Below are 20,246 nucleotides of genomic sequence, written 5' to 3'. Positions count from 1 at the left end.
TGTCTGTGTATGTAGTATAGTTTTCTGTTGGTGTTTGAGATGATGAGAGAAGGGAGAGGGAGAAAGCAAGTGACGGCACATAGTGTACTTCTCTTGAAGAGCACAAAGAGGGCCACTGAGCTTAACATCCATCCAATTTATGTAAATAATCAGCGGTGTCACATGCATTCATGCCATGAGACACAGTAGAGAGATTTGGAATTTAATCCAGGATATTGGTGTAAATACTGGTAATCTGGGAATTCATGCAACCACCCCTCCTATCCCCTCTACTTTAAAGACAAAGGGAAAATAGTCAACAGCACATGGTGTACTGGGATGGTTACACATTGAAGTACTGGCCATGCCCATTGGTGCTTAACGGTGCTTTGGTGATTTGATAAAAACCAGTGTATCCACCTCGACGCAGCTGTAGACACCCCCTTGTAAAGTGAACCTTTCTATTAGCAGTGAGTCTCGTTCAGACTTGTGCAATGAGGGATCCTTTAAAAATATGTGTGGTGAATATTAATAATGTTTTTTATGATGATTGTAAACCCTTAGTTTGGCTTCCTCTGAGGTCAAGAACTATTTTAAATTTCAGTAACAGTGTAAAGGAGTGTTGTCATCTTTTAGCATTACATGAGTATGTCCAATATAATCGGATCTACTTTGCTTCACGTGATTGTAGGGGAGTCGAAACACGTAGTAACCCATGACATAATATCAACTTGAGATTTTTTTTATACTTGTAATTCATTTCTAAATTTCATTGATTATTTGCAGAGTAAGAAATTTAATTATGTACAACATTTAATAGGTAATGAGTTTTAATGAGATAGATATAAATATGTTTTGACATAGCAAATAACCTTATTGCATTATGTATGATATGTTTTCTCTTTGTAAGAACAAAACCTTCCATATTGCTCGAGTGCGCACTCAAGTAGTCGTTGAGTGCAGATCTTCTGTAACTTTCATGAATGGGCATAGAATTGTTAATTTACAACCCGAAGTTGATTTACAAATTATTATAGGGAACCACGGTCCGACTTTGGTGCAAACAAATCTAGCACAAATTCTCAAATATCGGCACGGAGTTTAAGATACACGGCTGGATAGATTAGGTTAGATTAATTATTCATTCCATAGACCCATAAAAGAGGGAATCTTCCTGGGTGTGGAACATGTCAGATGAACACATTACAAAAATGTAATTAGAAAAACTTGAGTTTCATTAATTTTAATGATCCTCAGTCAATAAACAGTAAAATTATGTACGTGAATTAAATTTAAACTTCTAATATTTCCAGGTTTAATACTTACATCTGCTTTCATTAAATCCATCATTCAGACATTTGCTAGTTTCTTGGCTATTACAACCAAGTATTGTCAAAAATTAAAGGAAATTATTCATTTCAGTGATCCTCAGTTAAGAACAGTCAGATTATGTACAAGATTTAAAATTAAACTTTCACTATTTACAGACTTAAGACTTACATCTGCTTTCCATACATCCATGATTCACACAGTAGTAGTTACTTGGCTGTTACAACCAAGTATTGTCAAAAATTAAAGTATTATAAATTTTCATTAAAATGGTCTACAGCGCTTGTTGAGAAACTCATGGATGGAATAGAAGGAGTTGGCCACCAAAAATTCTTTTAAATTATGTTTAAATTGTGCCTTGTCTGAAACTAAACTCTTAATGGTTGCTGGTAACTTATTGAAAATATGCGTTGCTGAATACTGTACTCCTCTCTGGGAAAGAGTAAGTTATTTTAAATCTTTATGTATATTGTTCTTATTCCTAGTATCGATACTGTGTACTAAGCAGTTGGTTGGAAAAAGAGATGTATTATTTGCAACAAACTTCATTAAGGAATAAATATACTGAGAAGCTGTGGTTAATATGCCCAATTCTTTGAATAGGTTTCGACATGATGTTCTTGGATTTACACTACTCATTACTCTTATTATACGCTTCTGTACTCTAAAAATTTTTTCTCTGTTTGTGGAGTTACCCCAAAATATGATACCATATGACATAATGGAGTGAAAATAAGCAAAATATGCCAGTTTTTTTATATTTATCTCTCCTATGTCTGACATCATTCGCATTGCAAACACAGACTTGTTTAGGTGCTTTAGCAGTTCATTAGTATGTTGCTCCCAACTGAATTTATTATTAAGTTGTAATTTCAAAGATTTTACTCACTCAACTTCTCCTATTTCCATGTCATCATATTTTATACACACACACCAGAAGGAAATCTCTTGGAAGTTCTGAACTGCATATAGTGGGTCTTTCCAAAGTTTAATGTCAGTGAATTGGCTATGAATCACTTATTAATGTCAGTAAAAATTTGATTAGCTGCCCTTTCTAAATTTATATTTGATTTACTATTTATTGCAATGTTTGTATCATCTGCAAATAAGACAAACTTGGCATCTGGTAATGTAACAGATGACAGGCCATTGATATACACAAGAAACAGTAGTGGACCTAGTATGGAACCTTGGGGAACACCACATGTAATTTCTTCCCAGTCAGATGATGTCTGATTGCCTTCTGCTGAAGTGTTACGTAATGACACTCTCTGTTTTCTATTAGTAAGATATGACTGAAACTACTTTGCAGCACTACCAGTGACACCATAATATTTTAATTTACTTAAAAGAATGCTGTGATTCACACAGTCAAACGCCTTTGACAGGCCACAGAATATGCCAATTGCCTCTAATTTGTTGTCCAATGAATTAAGGACATTTTCGCTGTAGGTGTAAATAGCTTTCTCAATATCAGAACCCTTAAGAAACCCAAACTGTGACTTTGACAGTATGCTATTTTCACTAAGGTGCTTAAGTAGACGCTTGAACATAACCTTTTCAAAGATTTTTGAAAAAGCTGGCAAAAGTGAGATTGGTCGATAATTTGACGGTATTTCTTTGTCCCCTTTCTTGTGGAGAGGTATAACTTCAGCATATTTAAGCCAGTCCGGGAATGTTCCTGTGACAAGTGATTGATTACACAAATAACTTAAGATATGACTAAGCTCACATGAACACTTTTTATTAACTTTGTTGATATGTTATCATAATCACTAGAATGCTTTGATTTCAAGGACTTTATGATGGAGTCTATTTCTTTGGGTAAAGTAAGTATCGATTCCATTTTACTGAGATTGCTTGTGTGCACTGTCTCAGATATTCCATTGCATTATTTACTGAACCTGACAACCCCATGCTATTAGTAACGGAGACAAAATACTTGTTTAAATGGTTTGCAACACAACATGCGTTTGTTACCAGTGTTTCATTTATTTTTAGAGCTATTTGTTCCTCCTCATTTCTGGTCCTACCTGTCTCTGACTTAACTATATCCCATATTGTTTTTATTTTATTGCTGGATGTATTTATCTTCTTCTCATAATGCAGGTGTTTAGATTTCTGGATAACCTTCTTCAGTATTTTGCAGTAATTTTTGTAATGAGCTATAATGCTAGTATCAAAGGAGTCCCTACATATCAGATAGTTTCCTTTTTGTCTCACATGATATCTTTATCCCTTGTGTGATCCATGGTTTCTTATTAGACTTCTGCTTAATTTGAGTTACCTTCAGGGGAAAACAATTTTCAAATAAGGTGCAAACTTTATTAATGAATGTTTTGTATTTTCCATTTGTGTCTTGGATGCTGTAAACATCCATCCAATTAATTTCTTTGAGCAATCTCCTAAATTTCTCAGTTTTTGACTGTTTTATTGGCCTTCTGTACTCAGTTCTGATGGATGTTTTACCCTGACAATTTTCAAAATTTAATGTTAGGTGTTGCATGTCATGGTCAGATAGTCCATTTACTACTGGTTTTGTAATGTGGCTTAGTTGCCAAGAATTGTCTATAAATATATTATCAATGGCAGTCTTAGAACATTTGTATACCCTAGTTGGGAAATTTACAGTAGAAATTAAATTAAATGACAATGTAACTGATTTCAGTACCTGTTCACTGACAGCGTTTTTCAGTACATCTATATTAAAATCACCAGCAACCACTAGTCCTTTGTTTTTTAATTTTAGATGAGATAATAAATCTTCAAGACCATTTATAAACAGGTTGAAATTTCCTGAAGGTGTTCTGTATATGGCTCCTATTATAAAGGACCTATTGTGAAATTCTATCTCTGTTGCACATGCTTCTAAGTGCTGCTCTAACGAAAATTTATTAATGTCAATATTCTTAAATTTAAAACTGTTTTGAACAAATGTGGCAACTCCTCCTTTCTCCATCTTTTGTCTACAGAAGTAGGAGGCTAACTTAAATTCTATAAGGTTTAACATATCTATATCAGTGGTCACATGTTGTTCAGAGAGGCAGATTATATCAACTGGGTTTGATGACTAATTCATCAGTGCACATAAGTATTTCATTAATTTTACTTCTAAGCCCTTGAATATTTTGATGCACTAAAGATAGTTGGCATTTCACATTTACCAAGATGAAATCGGGTGGAAATAAAATTTCTGCTGATTGCTGTAAATTTTTAACCAGCCACTGTGTTCGCTGATCCAATGTGCCAGGATTATGCTGTTTGATTTCAATCTTTACTTCTCTCAGAACTTGACTTTGTTCTGTCCTACCTATCCTAAAAAAGGTGCTGCTCCAACACCTATGACCACTGGTATATTACCACTCATGGTAGTGCCTCCCCCCCCCCCCCCCCCCCCCCCCCTTTGCATTTCCTGCTATTAGCCCAGCCAGTTTACCCTTGCCTTTCCTGTTGAGGTGTTGGCCATGTCTAGTGTAATCCCACCTACTGAGAGAATCAACAGGAACCAAACCAATATGTGACACCGCACCCGACCCAAGCAGCTGTTCCAACTCCAAATTAACTGTCCCGACAGAAGAGTTTAAATGAGGTCGGTCGTGGCGTCTCAGAACAGACACAAACTCAACACTGGTATGTCTCGTTGCTGATGCAATTTTTGCCGGGTTACACTCTATATTGTACCCAGGATCTCTGTCAATACCATTGCCTGGCCCACCCAGAATAACCACGGTGTCTTCCTTGGTAAAATCTTTACAGAGTGAACCTAAATCCTCTGTCACCTGACCCAGACCAGCACTTGGTTTAAAAAAAATTTGTGACCTGGTAGTCTGATCCTAACTGGTCCTGCAAAAGTTGGCCTACACCTCTGGCATGTGAACCACCTAACAACAAAACTTTCTTTCTCTTTGCTGACTTCCCTGCATTCTTATTCAATTTTCTACTGAAAGTTTGTTGTGCCCTCTCTACACCTACCTTTGTCTGAGGCTCATCAGCTTCTAACTGAAGCAACAGGTCTAACTTATTCTTTACATTCACCAAAAAGCTGTCTGACAAAGTTCTAGGTCTGTTACTCCTGTTACCTGTTGCCACTTCCCACCTCTCTTTACCCTTCTCTCTCCTTAACCTGTTCAGATCTTCCTTAGCCTGCTCTAACAGTGCCTGAAGTGCAGCAATTTTCCCCTCCTGTTCCACTATTTTCCTATCTGTACTGCATATCCTACAGAACCACTGATGAGTCTGATCCACTTCCTCATTTCCCTTGCCACTACAGTCACCCTAATGGAAAAAACTACTGCACCCATCACACCAAACCCCGGAGCTAGCAATATCGGGCATCAGTCATCAGTCTTCTCAAACCAGAGGCACGAATGATGCTCACTCACAGCACTATGATATCGTGCACCACCACACACGTGCCCTCTTCTCACTACATTTCTGCATTGAAAACCCTGAAATATAGCCGCGGTACGAATAAGGAAGAATGAAGAGGAAAGATCAGTGAAAGAAACAGAGCAAAGAGAGAAGGGGAGGTCACATTTGACACCCCATGTTGGGGAGCAAAGGGAGAAGGGGAGGTTACATTCTATCACTGTCTGTGTATGTGTTGCTAAGCAACGTATCAAGAAGTTGACTATGCAATTATTAATATTTGTCGTATCCCGATACTAAATCACTTCTTGCTTGCTTTAAGCATCAAGACGATTACTATGCTGCTCATATAAGTATTTGGCAGTTATTATCAAGCTAATGTCCGTAAATTGCGATTAATTATACTGGATCATACACTTGACGATAGCGCCCTATATCCAGCCGCGTATCTTAAACTCCGTGCCGATATTTGAGAATTCACGCGCGATTTGTTTGCATCAAAGTCGGGCTGTTGTTCCCTAGAATAATTTGTAAATCAACTCTGGGTAGTAAATTAACAATTCTATGCCCATTCATAAGTTACAGACGATCTTCACTCGACAACTACTTGATCGTGCACTCGAGCTACACAGAAGTTTTTGTTCTTACAAAGAGAAAACATATCAAGCATAGCGCAACAAGGTGATTTACTATGTCAAAACATACTTATATCTATCTCATTAAAACTCATTACCTATTAAATGTTTTTCATAATTAAATTATTTACTCTGTAAATAATCAATAAAATTTAGAAATGAATTACATGTTTAAAAAAAGAAAATCTCAAGTTGATGTGACGTCACGGGTCACTACTTGTTTTGACTCCCCTACACTCATGTGACGCAAAGTAGACATATTGAACATACTCATGTAATGCTACAATCTCATGTGCATACCAGATTCATGAATCCTTTTGCCAGAACTTAACAATTTCATGCTTCCTACGGATGGCATGGACATATACAGCTTTTTATTTTGTTAGTTTCGTTGTACAAGGAATCTAAAGAAAAACATAATTTCAATTTATTTTTTACCCTTAGATGAACTGTAGATTGTTTTTGTCGCAGATATCACTGAAGCACTGGGAACAGAAGGAACGTTGAAAAAACAATTTGAACTGAGAAGATTTATTCCTGAAGGGGAAACAATTGATGGCATTGACCTTGATTTGTCACCATGTTTTATACATTTGTCGAGTTCTGAAGGTTGCGCAAATTTGCAGTGTTACTTGTTGGAGGTAGGGCTTGTGCTTTAATATCTAGTGTGTTTATTGTTTTAGAGTTGATGTGAAGCAGTTGTGGCTACCTGTATTATTTTTTGTACATAACGATGTGGCTTGCAATTGTTTTTAGAGGAAAAAAATTTGTGCTAGTATCTATGTTGTAAGACTGTATTACGTTAAGTTTCACACACACACACACACACACACACACACACACACACACACACACACGTGCGCGCACTCAAATGCAACTTGCACACATGACTGCAGTCTCACAGAACTGAAACCACACTGTGAGCAGCAGCATCAGTGCATGATGGGAGTGGCGACTGGGTGGGGGTAAGGAGTTGGCTGGGGTGGGGAGGGGAAGAGATGCATGGTGGAGGTGGTGGACAGTGAAGTGCTGCAGTTTAGACGGAGGACAGGTGAGAGATGGGGAGGGGGGGGGGGGAGTAGAGGAAAAGGAGAGAAATAAAAAGACTGTGTATGGTGGTGAAATCACAGCTATATAGTGCTGGAATGGGAACAGGGAGGGGGCTGGATGGGCGAGGACAGTGACTAACGAAGGTTGAGGCTAGGAGGGTTACGGGAACATAGAATGTATTGCAGGGGAAGTTTCCACCTGCGCATTTCAGAAAAGCTGGTGTTGGGAAGGATCCATGTGGCACAGGCTGTGAAGCAGTCATTGAAATGAGGGATATCATGTTTTCCAAACATGAGTAGCTGTATTGATAGAAGTATAATGGCTTCAGTTGGTATAAACAGCTTTTTTCTTTCAACCTAGTACATCATAACCAGCAGATGACCCTGTGTTAAGTGCATCTCTGTACTTGGAAATGAAAGCAGACGTAAGTCCTGGATTTAAAGCTCACAGAAATGGTATATGTAATTGAAAAATGGAAAATCCAAGCTGGAATGTATCAATTTTATGAAAAGGACAGTTGCTACTCACTATATAGCGGAGATCATGAGTTGCAGATAGGCACAACAAAAAGACAGTCACAATATAAGCTTTCAGCCAACAGGGCCTTTGTCGAAAATAGACAACACACACACACACACATGACTGCAACCTCTGGCAGCTGAAGCCACACTGCGAGCAACAGCAGCAGTGCATAATGGGAGCAGCATCTGGATGGAGGGTAAGGAGGAGGCTAGGGTGGGGAAGGAGAGGGATAAAAGGGTAGGGGTGGGAGACAGTGAAGTGCTGCTGGGGAGCGTGCAGGGACGAGGTGGAGAGAGGGTAGGGTAGCTAGGTGCAGTTGGGAGCTTAGATGGAGGGCAGGGGAGAGGTGGGGGGGGGGGGGGGGGTAGCGGATAAGGAGAGAAGTAAAAAGACTGGGTGTGATGATGCAATGACGGCTGTGTAGTGCTGGAATGGGAACAGAGAAGGGGCTGGATGGGTGAGAGAAATGACTAATGCAGGTTGAGGCCAGGAGGGTTATGGGAACATGGGATATATTCCGGGGAAAGTTCCCACCTGCGCAATTCAGAAAAGCTGAAGTTTTGGGGAAGGATCCATATGGCACAGGCTGTGAAGCAGTCATTGTAATGAAGGATGTCATGTTGGGCAGCATTCTCAGCAACAGGTTGCTCCACTTGTTTCTTGGCCACAGTTTGTCGGTGGCCATTCATATGGACAGACAGCTTGTTGGTTGTCATGCCTCCATAGAATGCAGCACAGTGGTGGCAGCTTAGCTTGTTGATTATGTGACTGGTTTCGCAGGTAGCCCTTCGTTTGATGGTATGGGTGATGTTTGTGACTGACTGGAGTAGGTGGTGGTGAGAGGAGATATGGGACAGGTCATTACAGGGGTATGATCCACAAATTATGGGGTTGGGAGCAGGGGTTGTGTAGTGATGGACGAGTATATTCCGTAGTTCAGTGTATGGCAGAATACCACTGTGGGAGGGGTGGGAAGGATAGTGGGCAGGATATTTCTCATTTCAGGTCACGACGACAGGTGGTTGAAACTGTGATGAAGAATGTAATTCAGTTGCTCCAATCCTGGGTGGTACTGAGTTCTCCTCTGTGTCCGGACAGTGAAACTTTGGGAGGTAGTTGGAGACTGGAAAGATAAGACACAGGATATTTGTTTTTGTACAAGGTTGGGAGAATAATTATGATCTGTGAAGGCCTCATTGAGACCCTCAGTATATTTAGAGAGGGACCATTCATTACTGCAGATGCGATGACCATATGTGGCTAGGTTGTATGGAAGAGACTTCTTGGCACGGAATGGGTGGCAACTATCAACGTGGAGGTATTGCATGTAGTTATTAGGTTTGGTATGGACCGAGGTACTGATGTAGGCATATTTGAGGTGGAGGTTAGCATCTAGGAAGGTGATTTGTTGGGTTGAGCAGGACCAGATGAAGCAAATGGGATAGAAGCTGTTGAGCTTCAGGAGGAATGTGGATAGGGTGTCCTCACCCTTGATCCAGATCGCAAAGATGTCACCATTGATCTGAACCAGGCGAGTGGTTTAGGATTCTGGGTGTTTAGAAAGGATTCCTATAGATGGCCTATGGATAGGTTGGCATAGGGTGGTGCCATGTGGCTGTCCATAGCCGTACCCCCAATTTGTTTGTAGGTAAGGCCTTCAAAGGAGAAATAATTGTGGGTGAGGATATAGTTGGTCATGGTGACTAGGAAGGAGGTTGTTGGTTTGGAATCCGCCGGGCATTGGGAAAGTTAGTGTTCAGTAGTGGTAAGGCCATGGGCATTAGGAATGTTAGTTTAAAGGGACAGGGCACCATGTGTAAATGGACAGGAACTGTGGAGAGTTGATGGAGGAAATGGTTAGTGTCTTTTATATAGGAGGGTAGGCTATGGGAAATAGGCTGAAGTTGTTGGTCTATGAGAGCAGAGATTCTGTCTGTGGGGGCACAGTAACCAGCCACAATGGGGTGTCCTGGGTGGTTGGTTTTACGGACTTTAGATGAGTAGAGAGATGGACTCCGGGGAGAGGTTCTGGGATGGCCTAAGGATTTGAGGAGAGACTGGAGATCCTGCTGGATTTCTGGAATGGGGTCACTGTGGCAAGATTTATAGATGGATGTATCTGACATCCGACAGCTGTCGGAGTCCTTCTACCAGTTATATGTAATTGAATTTGAAAAGGCTTAACTTTATTGATGTGTTCGATTAAAGTACTCTCTGCACATAGTATTGAAGACCAACATTGGTAGCTGCTGGAAACAAGTGAATATGAGTGCTGATTTATACAATTAACTGAGTCTTTCCACTGTACTTTAGCTATAGGTTTACCAGTGCCGTATGCTTCTGGCATTCATTTGCATTGTCTCCTGCTCGTCCCACCATACTCTCTGTCCTCCCTCCCTTCCCTTCCCATTATCCCTTGCACAAATGATTTATATTTATCACATACCTTTATTTTTCTTAATTTAAGTTTTTACATTTATTTCCAATGCTGATTTTGCTAATAATTGTGTGTCACTTTTAATGCAAAGTCCCAGTTCTCACTATAACTGTGTCACTTGATGCCTTCTTATGATAGCTAATTTGTGTAATGTCAGTGCGCGATCAGTTGAGCACCAGTGTTAAGACAGACATCACTTGACACGATACTCTGTATTAAGTTCTTTTCTCTGGTATGTGAACTTGTTTGTCAATGAGTTTCAGTATATTTGCTCTTAATACGTCATCTAAAAGTTGTGTTTTCATGGAAATCATGCAGTGTGTGATGATGAGGAGTGCCTAATATTCTTAAATAAAATGTTTTAACAAGTGGACCTTTGTTATTAGCAGACAAAATAATTAAGAGTAACTTAAAAGTAAATATTAATGTGTAATTAATAAGTCAGATTGCTGTCCACCTTGGTACCAATTGTTCATCTACTCTGGAACAGGAGTTGTCCTTCATACGTTCATCATTCTGGAAAGGCAATTAATGTGATAGAGAGTAGATTAATGTGGAAGAGAGTAGAAAAGAGACAATAATGTGAATGATTGCATTGTGAATAATTTTTGGAGCTCTTAGCACTGTTACAGATTTTTATTTAAGTGTATGAATAAAGAGATTTAAATTTCTGATACTATTGCAGGGTTTAAGATAAAAAATGCGCATTGGGGCTCTGTTATAGATATTTTCCACAATTTTTAAGCTACACCTTTATACTTGTTTGAGGGCTTTTATATTAACTCCAAATGAAAGAATCCATGATAAATTTTACACATGAAGAATGACTTTAGTTGTAGTCAACCATGAATAAAGGAGGCACGCATGGTAGCCATACGTGTTACTAACAGTAAATAACCATTGTTTAAGGTTTGAATGTAAATTGGTTTGCTTATTGACTTTATGATGCAAAACTCGAAAAACAAAACTGAGACTCAAGCTGAGAATGGAGGTAAGCCCAAGCACTTATAAAAATTGTATGTTGGAAGTCTTTGATTTTATTTTGTCATATGTAAAACTTAGTAGCAGTGTGTGTGTGTGTGTGTGTGTGTGTGTGTGTGTGTGTGTGTGTGTGGTGTGTGTGTGTGTGTATATATAAAAAAAAAACAAAGATGATGTGACTTACCAAATGAAAGTGCTGGCAGGTCGACAGACACACAAACAAACACAAACATACACACAAAATTCAAGCTTTCACAACAAACTGTTGCCTCATCAGGAAAGAGGGAAGGAGAGGGAAAGACGAAAGGATGTGGGTTTTAAGGGAGAGGGTAAGGAGTCATTCCAATCCCGGGAGCGGAAAGACTTACCTTAGGGGGAAAAAAGGACGGGTATACACTCGCACACACACACACACATATCCATCCACACATATACAGACACAAGCAGACATATTTGAAGACAAAGAGTTAGGGCAGAGATGTCAGTCGAGGCAGAAGTGCAGAGTCAAAGATGTTGTTGAATGACAGGTGACGTATGAGTGGCGGCAACTTGAAATTAGCGGAGATTGAGGCCTGGTGGATAACGGGAAGAGAGGATATATTGAAGAGCAAGTTCCCATCTCCGGAGTTCGGATAGGTTGGTGTTAGTGGGAAGTATCCAGATAACCCGGACGGTGTAACACTGTGCCAAGATGTGCTGGCCGTGCACCAAGGCATGTTTAGCCACAGGGTGATCCTCATTACCAACAAACACTGTCTGCCTGTGTCCATTCATGCGAATGGACAGTTTGTTACTGGTCATTCCCACATAGAATGCGTCACAGTGTATGCAGGTCAGTTGGTAGATCACGTGCGTGCTTTCACACGTGGCTCTGCCTTTGATCGTGTACACCTTCCGGGTTACAGGACTGGAGTAGGTGGTGGTGGGAGGGTGCATGGGACAGGTTTTACACCGGGGGCCGTTACAAGGATAGGAGCCAGAGGGTAGGGAGAGTGGTTTGGGGATTTCATAGGGATGAACTAACAGGTTACGAAGGTTAGGTGGACGGCGGAAAGACACTCTTGGTGGAGTGGGGAGGATTTCATGAAGGATGGATCTCATTTCAGGGCAGGATTTGAGGAAGTCGTATCCCTGCTGGAGAGCCACATTCAGAGTCTGGTCCAGTCCCGGAAAGTATCCTGTCACAAGTGGGGCACTTTTGTGGTTCTTCTGTGGGGGATTCTGGGTTCGAGGGGATGAGGAAGTGGCTCTGGTTATTTGCTTCTGTACCAGGTCGGGAGGGTAGTTGCAAGATGCGAAAGCTGTTGTCAGGTTGTTGGTGTAATGGTTCAGGGATTCCGGACTGGAGCAGATTCGTTTGCCATGAAGACCTAGGCTGTAGGGAAGGGACCGTTTGATGTGGAATGGGTGGCAGCTGTCATAATGGAGGTACTGTTGCTTGAGTCATTCCAATCCCGGGAGCGGAAAGACTTACCTTAGGGGGGAAAAAGAACAGGTATACACTCGCACACACACACATATCCATCCACACGTGGGAAAAATATATCTAAAAACAAAGATGATATGACTTATACTATCCAAATTGAACCCTGCCTGGAACAGTTCCGTCCTCCGTCACAGCGGGACCCACCTCCTCTTCCTCAAAATCCCCCTCTCCAAACCTTCCAGGAATTTCTGACTTCCAGCCTTGCCTCTCAATCCTTCTTAAAAAAACCTTAATCCTACTCCCAACATCACCACTGCTGAAGCCCAGGCTATCCGTGATCTGAAGGCTGACCGATCCATCGTCATTCTTCCGGCGGACAAGGGTTCCACGACCGTCGGGAGTATGTGGCTGAGGGACTGCGTCAGCTTTCAGACAACACCACATACAACGTTTGCCAAGGTAATCCCATTCCTGATGTCCAGGCGAAGCTTCAAGGAATCCTCAGAACCTTAGGCTCCCTACAAAACCTTTCACCTGACTCCATCAACCTCCTGACCCCACCGACACCCCGCACCCCTACCTTCTACCTTCTTCCTAAAATTCACAAACCCCATCATCCCGGCCGCCCCATTGTAGCTAGTTTCCAAGCCCCCACAGAATGTATCTCTGCTTACGTAGATCAACACCTTCAACCCATTACATGCGGTCTCCCATCCTTCATCAAAGACACCAACCGCTTTCTCGAACGCCTGGAATCCTTACCCAATCTGTTACCCCCGGAAACCATCCTTGTGACCATTGATGCCACTTCCTTATACACAAATATCCCGCACGTCCAGGGCCTCGCTGCGATGGAGCACTTCCTTTCACGCCGATCACCTGCCACCCTACCTAAAACCTCTTTCCTCATTACCTTAGCCAGCTTCATCCTGACCCACAACTTCTTCACTTTTGAAGGCCAGACATACCAACAATTAAAGGGAACAGCCATGGGTACCAGGATGGCCCCCTCGTACGCCAACCTATTCATGGGTCGCTTAGAGGAAGCCTTCTTGGTTACCCAGGCCTGCCAACCCAAAGTTTGGTGCAGATTTATTGATGACATCTTCATGATCTGGACTCACAGTGAAGAAGAACTCCAGAATTTCCTCTCCAACCTCAACTCCTTTGGTTCCTTCAGATTCACCTGGTCCTACTCCAAATCCCATGCCACTTTCCTTGACGTTGACCTCCACCTGTCCAATGGCCAGCTTCACACGTCCGTCCACATCAAACCCACCAACAAGCAACAGTACCTCCATTATGACAGCTGCCACCCATTCCACATCAAACGGTCCCTTCCCTACAGCCTAGGTCTTCGTGGCAAACGAATCTGCTCCAGTCCGGAATCCCTGAACCGTTACACCAACAACCTGACAACAGCTTTCGCATCCCGCAACTACCCTCCTGACCTGGTACAGAAGCAAATAACCAGAGCCACTTCCTCATCCTCTCAAACCCAGAAACTCCCACAGAAGAACCACAAAAGTGCCCCACTTGTGACAGGATACTTTCCGGCACTGGATCAGACTCTGAATGTGGCTCTCCAGCAGGGATACGACTTCCTCAAATCCTACCCTGAAATGAGGTCCATCCTTCATGAAATCCTCCCCACTCCACCAAGAGTGTCTTTCCGCCGTCCACCTAACCTTTGTAACCTCTTAGTTCATCCCTATGAAATCCCCAAACCTTCTTCCCTACCCTCTGGCTCCTACCCTTGTAACCGCCTCTGGTGTAAAACCTGTCCCATGCACCCTCCCACCACCACCTACTCCAGTCCTGTAACCCGGAAGGTGTACACGATCAAAGGCAGAGCCATGTGTGAAAGCACCCACGTGATTTACCAACTGACTTGCCTACACTGTGACGCATTCTATGTGGGAATGACCAGCAACAAACTGTCCATTCGCATGAATGGACACAGGCAGACAGTGTTTGTTGGTAATGAGGATCACCCTGTGGCTAAACATGCCTTGGTGCACGGCCAGCACATCTTGGCACAGTGTTACACCGTCCGGGTTATCTGGATACTTCCCACTAACACCAACCTATCCGAAGTCCGGAGATGGGAACTTGCTCTTCAATATAGCCTCTCTTCCCGTTATCCACTTGGCCTCAATCTCCGCTAATTTCAAGTTGCCGCCACTCATACCTCACCTGTCATTCAACAACATCTTTGCCTCTGCACTTCTGCCTCGACTGACATCTCTGCCCAAACTCTTTGCCTTTTAATGTGTCGGCTTGTGTCTGTATATGCGTGGATGGATATGTGTGTGTGTGTGCGAGTGTATACCCATCCTTTTCTCCCCCTAAGGTAAGTCTTTCCGCTCCCGGGATTGGAATGACTCCTTACCCACTCCTTTAAAACCCACATCCTTTCATCTTTCCCTCTCCTTCCCTCTTTCCTGACGAAGCAACCGTTGGTTGCGAAAGCTAGAATTTTGTGTGTATATTTGTGTGTCTATCGACGTGCCAGCGCTTTTGTTTGGTAAGTCACATCATCTTTGTTTTTATATAATAGAGGGAAACATTCCATGCGGGAAAAATATATTTAAAAACAAAGATGATGTGACTTACCATACGAAAGCGCTGGCAGGTCGATAGAAACACAAACAAACACATACATACACACAAAATTCTAGCTTTCACAACAAATGGTTGCTTCGTCAGGAAAGAGGGAAGGAGAGGGAAAGACGAAAGGATTTGGGTTTCAAGGGACATGGTAAGGAGTCATTCCAATCCCGGTAGCGGAAAGACTTACCTTAGGGGGAAAAAAGGACGGGTATACACTCTCACACACGCACACATATCCATCCACACATATACAGACACAAGCAGACATATACAGAGGCAAAGAGTTTGGGCAGAGTACCCGTCCTTCTTTTCCCCTAAGGTAAGTCTCCCGGGATTGGAATGACTCCTTACCCTCTCCTTCCCTCTTTCCTGACGAAGCAACCGTTTGTTGCGAGAGCTAGAATTTTGTGTGTATGTTTGTGTTTGTGTTTGTTTGTGTGTCTATTGACATGCCAGCGCTTCCGTTTGGTAAGTCACATCATCTTTGTTTTTATTTTCAGGTATATTAGTTAGTGAAAATCACTGGTATTCTCCTGAAAGATTTGGTCTCTTGTAGTAAGCAAGATCTTCTTCACATAAAACATGTATTGGAGGTTTTGTTATTGCTTATGATAGTGGGTATTTTGTCAAACTTGATAATTTAAACTAATTTCTAGAGTCAAGTCTCCTTATAATTTTCTGGAATATGAACAAGTAGAGACAACAACAGAAAATGTTGTAAGAAATAAAGCATTTGTGTTCCAGTTTTTATTGTTTCAGCAGTATATAAATAATGCTCATTGTCTCTCTTAGGTATTACTCATATTTAGTTTTCAGTCTTTTGAAGACTAAAAATAGGACACTTATGTTTTTGTTGCAGCTTCTGAAGTCAATGACAACTGGGTTTGAACCACATCCTCACACTGTTCATTCAAGCCTGTTACCTTTAGTACTGGACTTGCTGAAAACTGGAACAGTTCCTGTGCAGATGAAAGCTTTTGAATTTGCAGCTGATGTGTACAAAGTCAGGCCATTTTCAGAATATATAAGTGTAAGTCAGCAGGGTCAATCTCTGCCAATACAGTTCTTACTGGTTATTTTTTACACTCTGCTCCAGATTGTTATTGATGTGAAATTTTGTATTGTATGTAATATCACCACAGTTTAAGTGTGGCACCCTGCTCCAAATTGTTAATGACATGAAATTTGGTATTGTATATAATAGCACTACCCGCCTGTAAATAGTGTTTGATTTGAAGGGGGCAACTACTTTGTATAAGTAATATTTTTTGAAACCTTTACCCATTAGCAAAAGTTTGAAGCAGCGGTATTGACACTGTTATCTTAATCTTTTTGTATATGTAATTTATACCTCAATATATTTTGAACAAGTAATATTGTAGAAAATGATAGATTGTTACTCACCGTATAGAGGCTATGTTGAGTTGTAGATAAAGTTTTAACAGCCGAGACGTCATCGTTTATTGGAAATTTCGTATCGCAGAGGTCTACAATAAAGATGTGGGTAAATCATATTACCTGTTATTTATGCCATTCATTCTCAGGACCAGAAATCATTGTAAAATAAATGAATGAGTTGTAGACAACGAGAAAGAGAGAGAGAGAGAGAGAGAGAGAGAGAGAGTGTTTTCTGTTTCTGAAAGAGACCTTTTGGTCGAAAGCATAAACGTCTTTTTGTTGTGTCTGTCTGAGAATCAACGTTTCCTCTATATCGTGAGTAGCAATCTATCCTTTTCATAATATTGTCATAATTCTTTAGAATACATTAAGAGAGAAGCATTCAAAAGTGTGGAGGAGCTGAGTGGTAAAGAAGTACTAATGTGACATATCAGTCAGTCCTCATGTAAAGCAAGGCTTGGGAGCAACAAATTTGGAGTTGTTTTAAGCCTAGAAAGGAAAGTTTGTGAATGAGCAGGAGTATAGAGTGCAAATAGAAGTAATAGAAAATGCATAAACTTGCTTATACTCTGTCACTAATTACCTAATACTCTGTCACTAATTACCTAATTATGTACAGGCTGTGAAACATTAATCTTTCTTTCAGCATCGTGGTAACGGACCCCTAATTTGTCACCTCCCCCTCTGCCCTCCCCTCCCACTCTCCTACCCTGCTCTGTCTCCTCTTATATGTAGATCTACTTTTTTTTACTGGAAATATATTTTCTTGTATATGCAACAATATGCCATTTTGCATTTTCATTGAGGTATTGTATTAATTGTTACATACTTTTCATTTGTATCTGAGGGTGTTCATATTTTATTCACAAATTGTGAAACATTACAGGAAAGCAACCAGATCACATTTTATAAGTTTCTGGAGAAGATATGTGTAGCTTGTCACACTTTCGATTTACCTGAGGCACCTTATGGACAGTTGAAAAGTGCAGTGAAGACGTTACTAGAGGAAATTGCAGAAAATGTTCACCTTTATCCTGATCTGGACAGAGATTTCATAAAGGTCACTATAATAAATATTGTGCTTCAAGAATTATCACATGCTTTGTCAGGTATGTGTACTATACTTTCGTTATGAACATGTACACGCACACACACACACACACACACACACACACACACACACACACACACACACACACACACACAAAATGTTTCCTTTTATTCTGTACCTTTTCCTGCATCAGTATGTTGTAGTGATCCAACAAGATGCTCTTATTCTATTTATATGAATAGTCTACAACATCGAATAATCCGTGCATCCTAATTTTAAAGAAAAAAAAAAAAAAGGGAATACAGCATTTAATTCGTGCTTTCTTTACAAAAAAATTATTCTAATATAATTATTCTATTTATCATCACTTTCATCATCATCACTAGCAGAAGAATCATTCTTATTGCCATCTTCCCATAGAGCATTGTCCTTGGCTCTGTCCAGTGAATTTGTAATATCACATGTTTTGAAGGGTTTTTCCACCAGTGGTAGCAGAATTGAGTTACATGCACATTTAGCCACTCACTGATTTGGGACAAATCCAGCTGCTTTAGTTGATATATACTCACATATAGCGGTTACAAGATGGATGTTAGGCCTTCAGGCATAATGGCCAAGTCTGTTTAGCCGTTCTATAACTTCTCCCGCATTTCTTCAGTTGTATTTCCGCAGGAGCTGTCTAGGACCAATGTGTTACATAAATACAGTAAAACGCCAGGGCAATATTGCCAAACATGCATCACCCAGTCAACCACAAAGTCATTGTTCACACACCCTTTTGGATTCGCTCTCATCAGTATGCCTTCCACTGATATTTTCAGACTACTTTTCCATTTAAATATCACGTACGGTGGTAGCTTTTGTCCACTGCCAGTTACACATAACGTCACTGTACATCTTTGCAGCTCATTGCCACCAGTTCATATCGTGGCACTGGATTTTTGTTTCTGTTCATCATGTTGTTGCTGGCATCTCAAAACAGACTTGTAAGTGATACACATTACTAATATATGTGATAATATGTAGCAGAGATGCCGAGTTGCAGGTAGGTACCAAAAAAAAAAGACTGTCAGAAAATGAACTTCGGCCACTAAGGTCTTCTTCAAATTAAGACAACATTCACAAACACGTTGAAGCAAACACAATTCACACACACATGACCACAATCTGTAGCAGCTGAAGCCAGACTGCGAGTAGCAGCGCATAATGGGATAGGCAGTTGGGTGGTGGGGGTAAGGATGAGGATGGACCAGGGAGGGGAAGGGGGGAGCAAGATAGAGGTAGGGGATGGGAAGTGCTGCTAGTGGGAGTGTACAGGGAAGAGGTGGAGAGAGGTTAGGGCATCTAGTTGCAGCCGGTAGCTTAGACACAGGGCAGAGAGAGAGGGGAGGGGGTTGCAAAAAAGGAGAGAAGTAAAAAAACTGAAGGTATTTTGGTGGTGTAGTGCTTGAATAGAAACATGGAAGGGGCTACATGGGTAAGGATGACTAACAGAGGTTAAGGCCAGGAGGGTTATGGGAGCATAAGATATATTGCAGGGAGAGTTCCCACCTATGCAGTTCAGAAAAGCTGGTGTTGGTGGGAAGAATCCAGATGGCACAACATGTAAAGCAGTCATTGAAATGAAAATGTCATGTTGGGCGGTGTGCTCGGCAACTGGGTGGTCCAGCTGTTTCTTGACCTCAGTTTGTCAGTGGCCATTCATGTGGGCAGACAGCTTGTTGGTTGTCATGCCCATGTAGAATGCAACACAGTGGTCGCAGCTGAACTTGTAGATCATGTGACAGGTTTCACAGATAGCCCTGTCTTTTTTGTGATGGGTGACGTTTGTGACTGTACCAGAGTAGGTGGAGGTGGAAGGTTGTATGGAACAGGTATTGCATCTAGGACTACTACAGGGATATGAGCCATGAGTCAAGGGATTGGAAGCAGTGATTGTCTAGGGACAGATGAGGATATTGTGTAGGTTTGGTGAGTGGCAGAATACCACTGTGGGATAGGAGGGAGTGATAGTGGGTAGAACATATCTCATTTCAGGGCATGATGAGTTGCAGTCGAAACCCTGGCAGAGAATGTAATTCAGTTGCTCCAGTCCTGGATGGTACTGAGTCACTAGTTGAATGCTCCTCTGTGACTGAATGGTGGGGCTTTGGGAGGTGTTAGGTGACTGGAAGGATAAGGCACGGGAGATCTGTTTTTGTATAAAGTTGGGAGGGTAAAAAGGATTTGTAAAGGCCTCAGTGAGACCCCCAGTATATTTTCAGAGGGAACACTCATCACTGCAGATGTTGTGGCCATGGGTGGCTACGCAGTACAGAAGGGAATTCTTGATGCCGAACAGGTGGCAGCTGTCGAAGTGGTGGTATTGCTGGTGGTTAGTAGGTTAGATATGGACAGAGATACTGATGTAGCCATCTTTGAGGTGGATGTAAACATCGAGGAAGATGGCTTGTTGGG

At 41.4% G+C, this 20,246-nt stretch overlaps 1 protein-coding gene across 1 annotated transcript in view; it reads left to right on the top strand.

Moving 5' to 3' along the window:
- LOC124775053 (serine/threonine-protein kinase ATR) overlaps positions 1 to 20,246 on the top strand; it is a 354,997-nt gene that overhangs the window by 56,532 nt on the left and 278,219 nt on the right. The window contains exons 5-7 of the mRNA XM_047249842.1: positions 6,783 to 6,952; positions 16,200 to 16,370; positions 17,625 to 17,847. Coding sequence (XP_047105798.1) covers positions 6,783 to 6,952; positions 16,200 to 16,370; positions 17,625 to 17,847 — 564 coding nt within the window. The remainder of the gene's footprint in view (positions 1 to 6,782; positions 6,953 to 16,199; positions 16,371 to 17,624; positions 17,848 to 20,246) is intronic.

This window comes from Schistocerca piceifrons, chromosome 2 (genome assembly GCF_021461385.2).
Source record: "Schistocerca piceifrons isolate TAMUIC-IGC-003096 chromosome 2, iqSchPice1.1, whole genome shotgun sequence".
Taxonomy (NCBI): domain Eukaryota; kingdom Metazoa; phylum Arthropoda; class Insecta; order Orthoptera; family Acrididae; genus Schistocerca; species Schistocerca piceifrons.
This window is presented reverse-complemented; position numbering and strand designations above follow the sequence as displayed.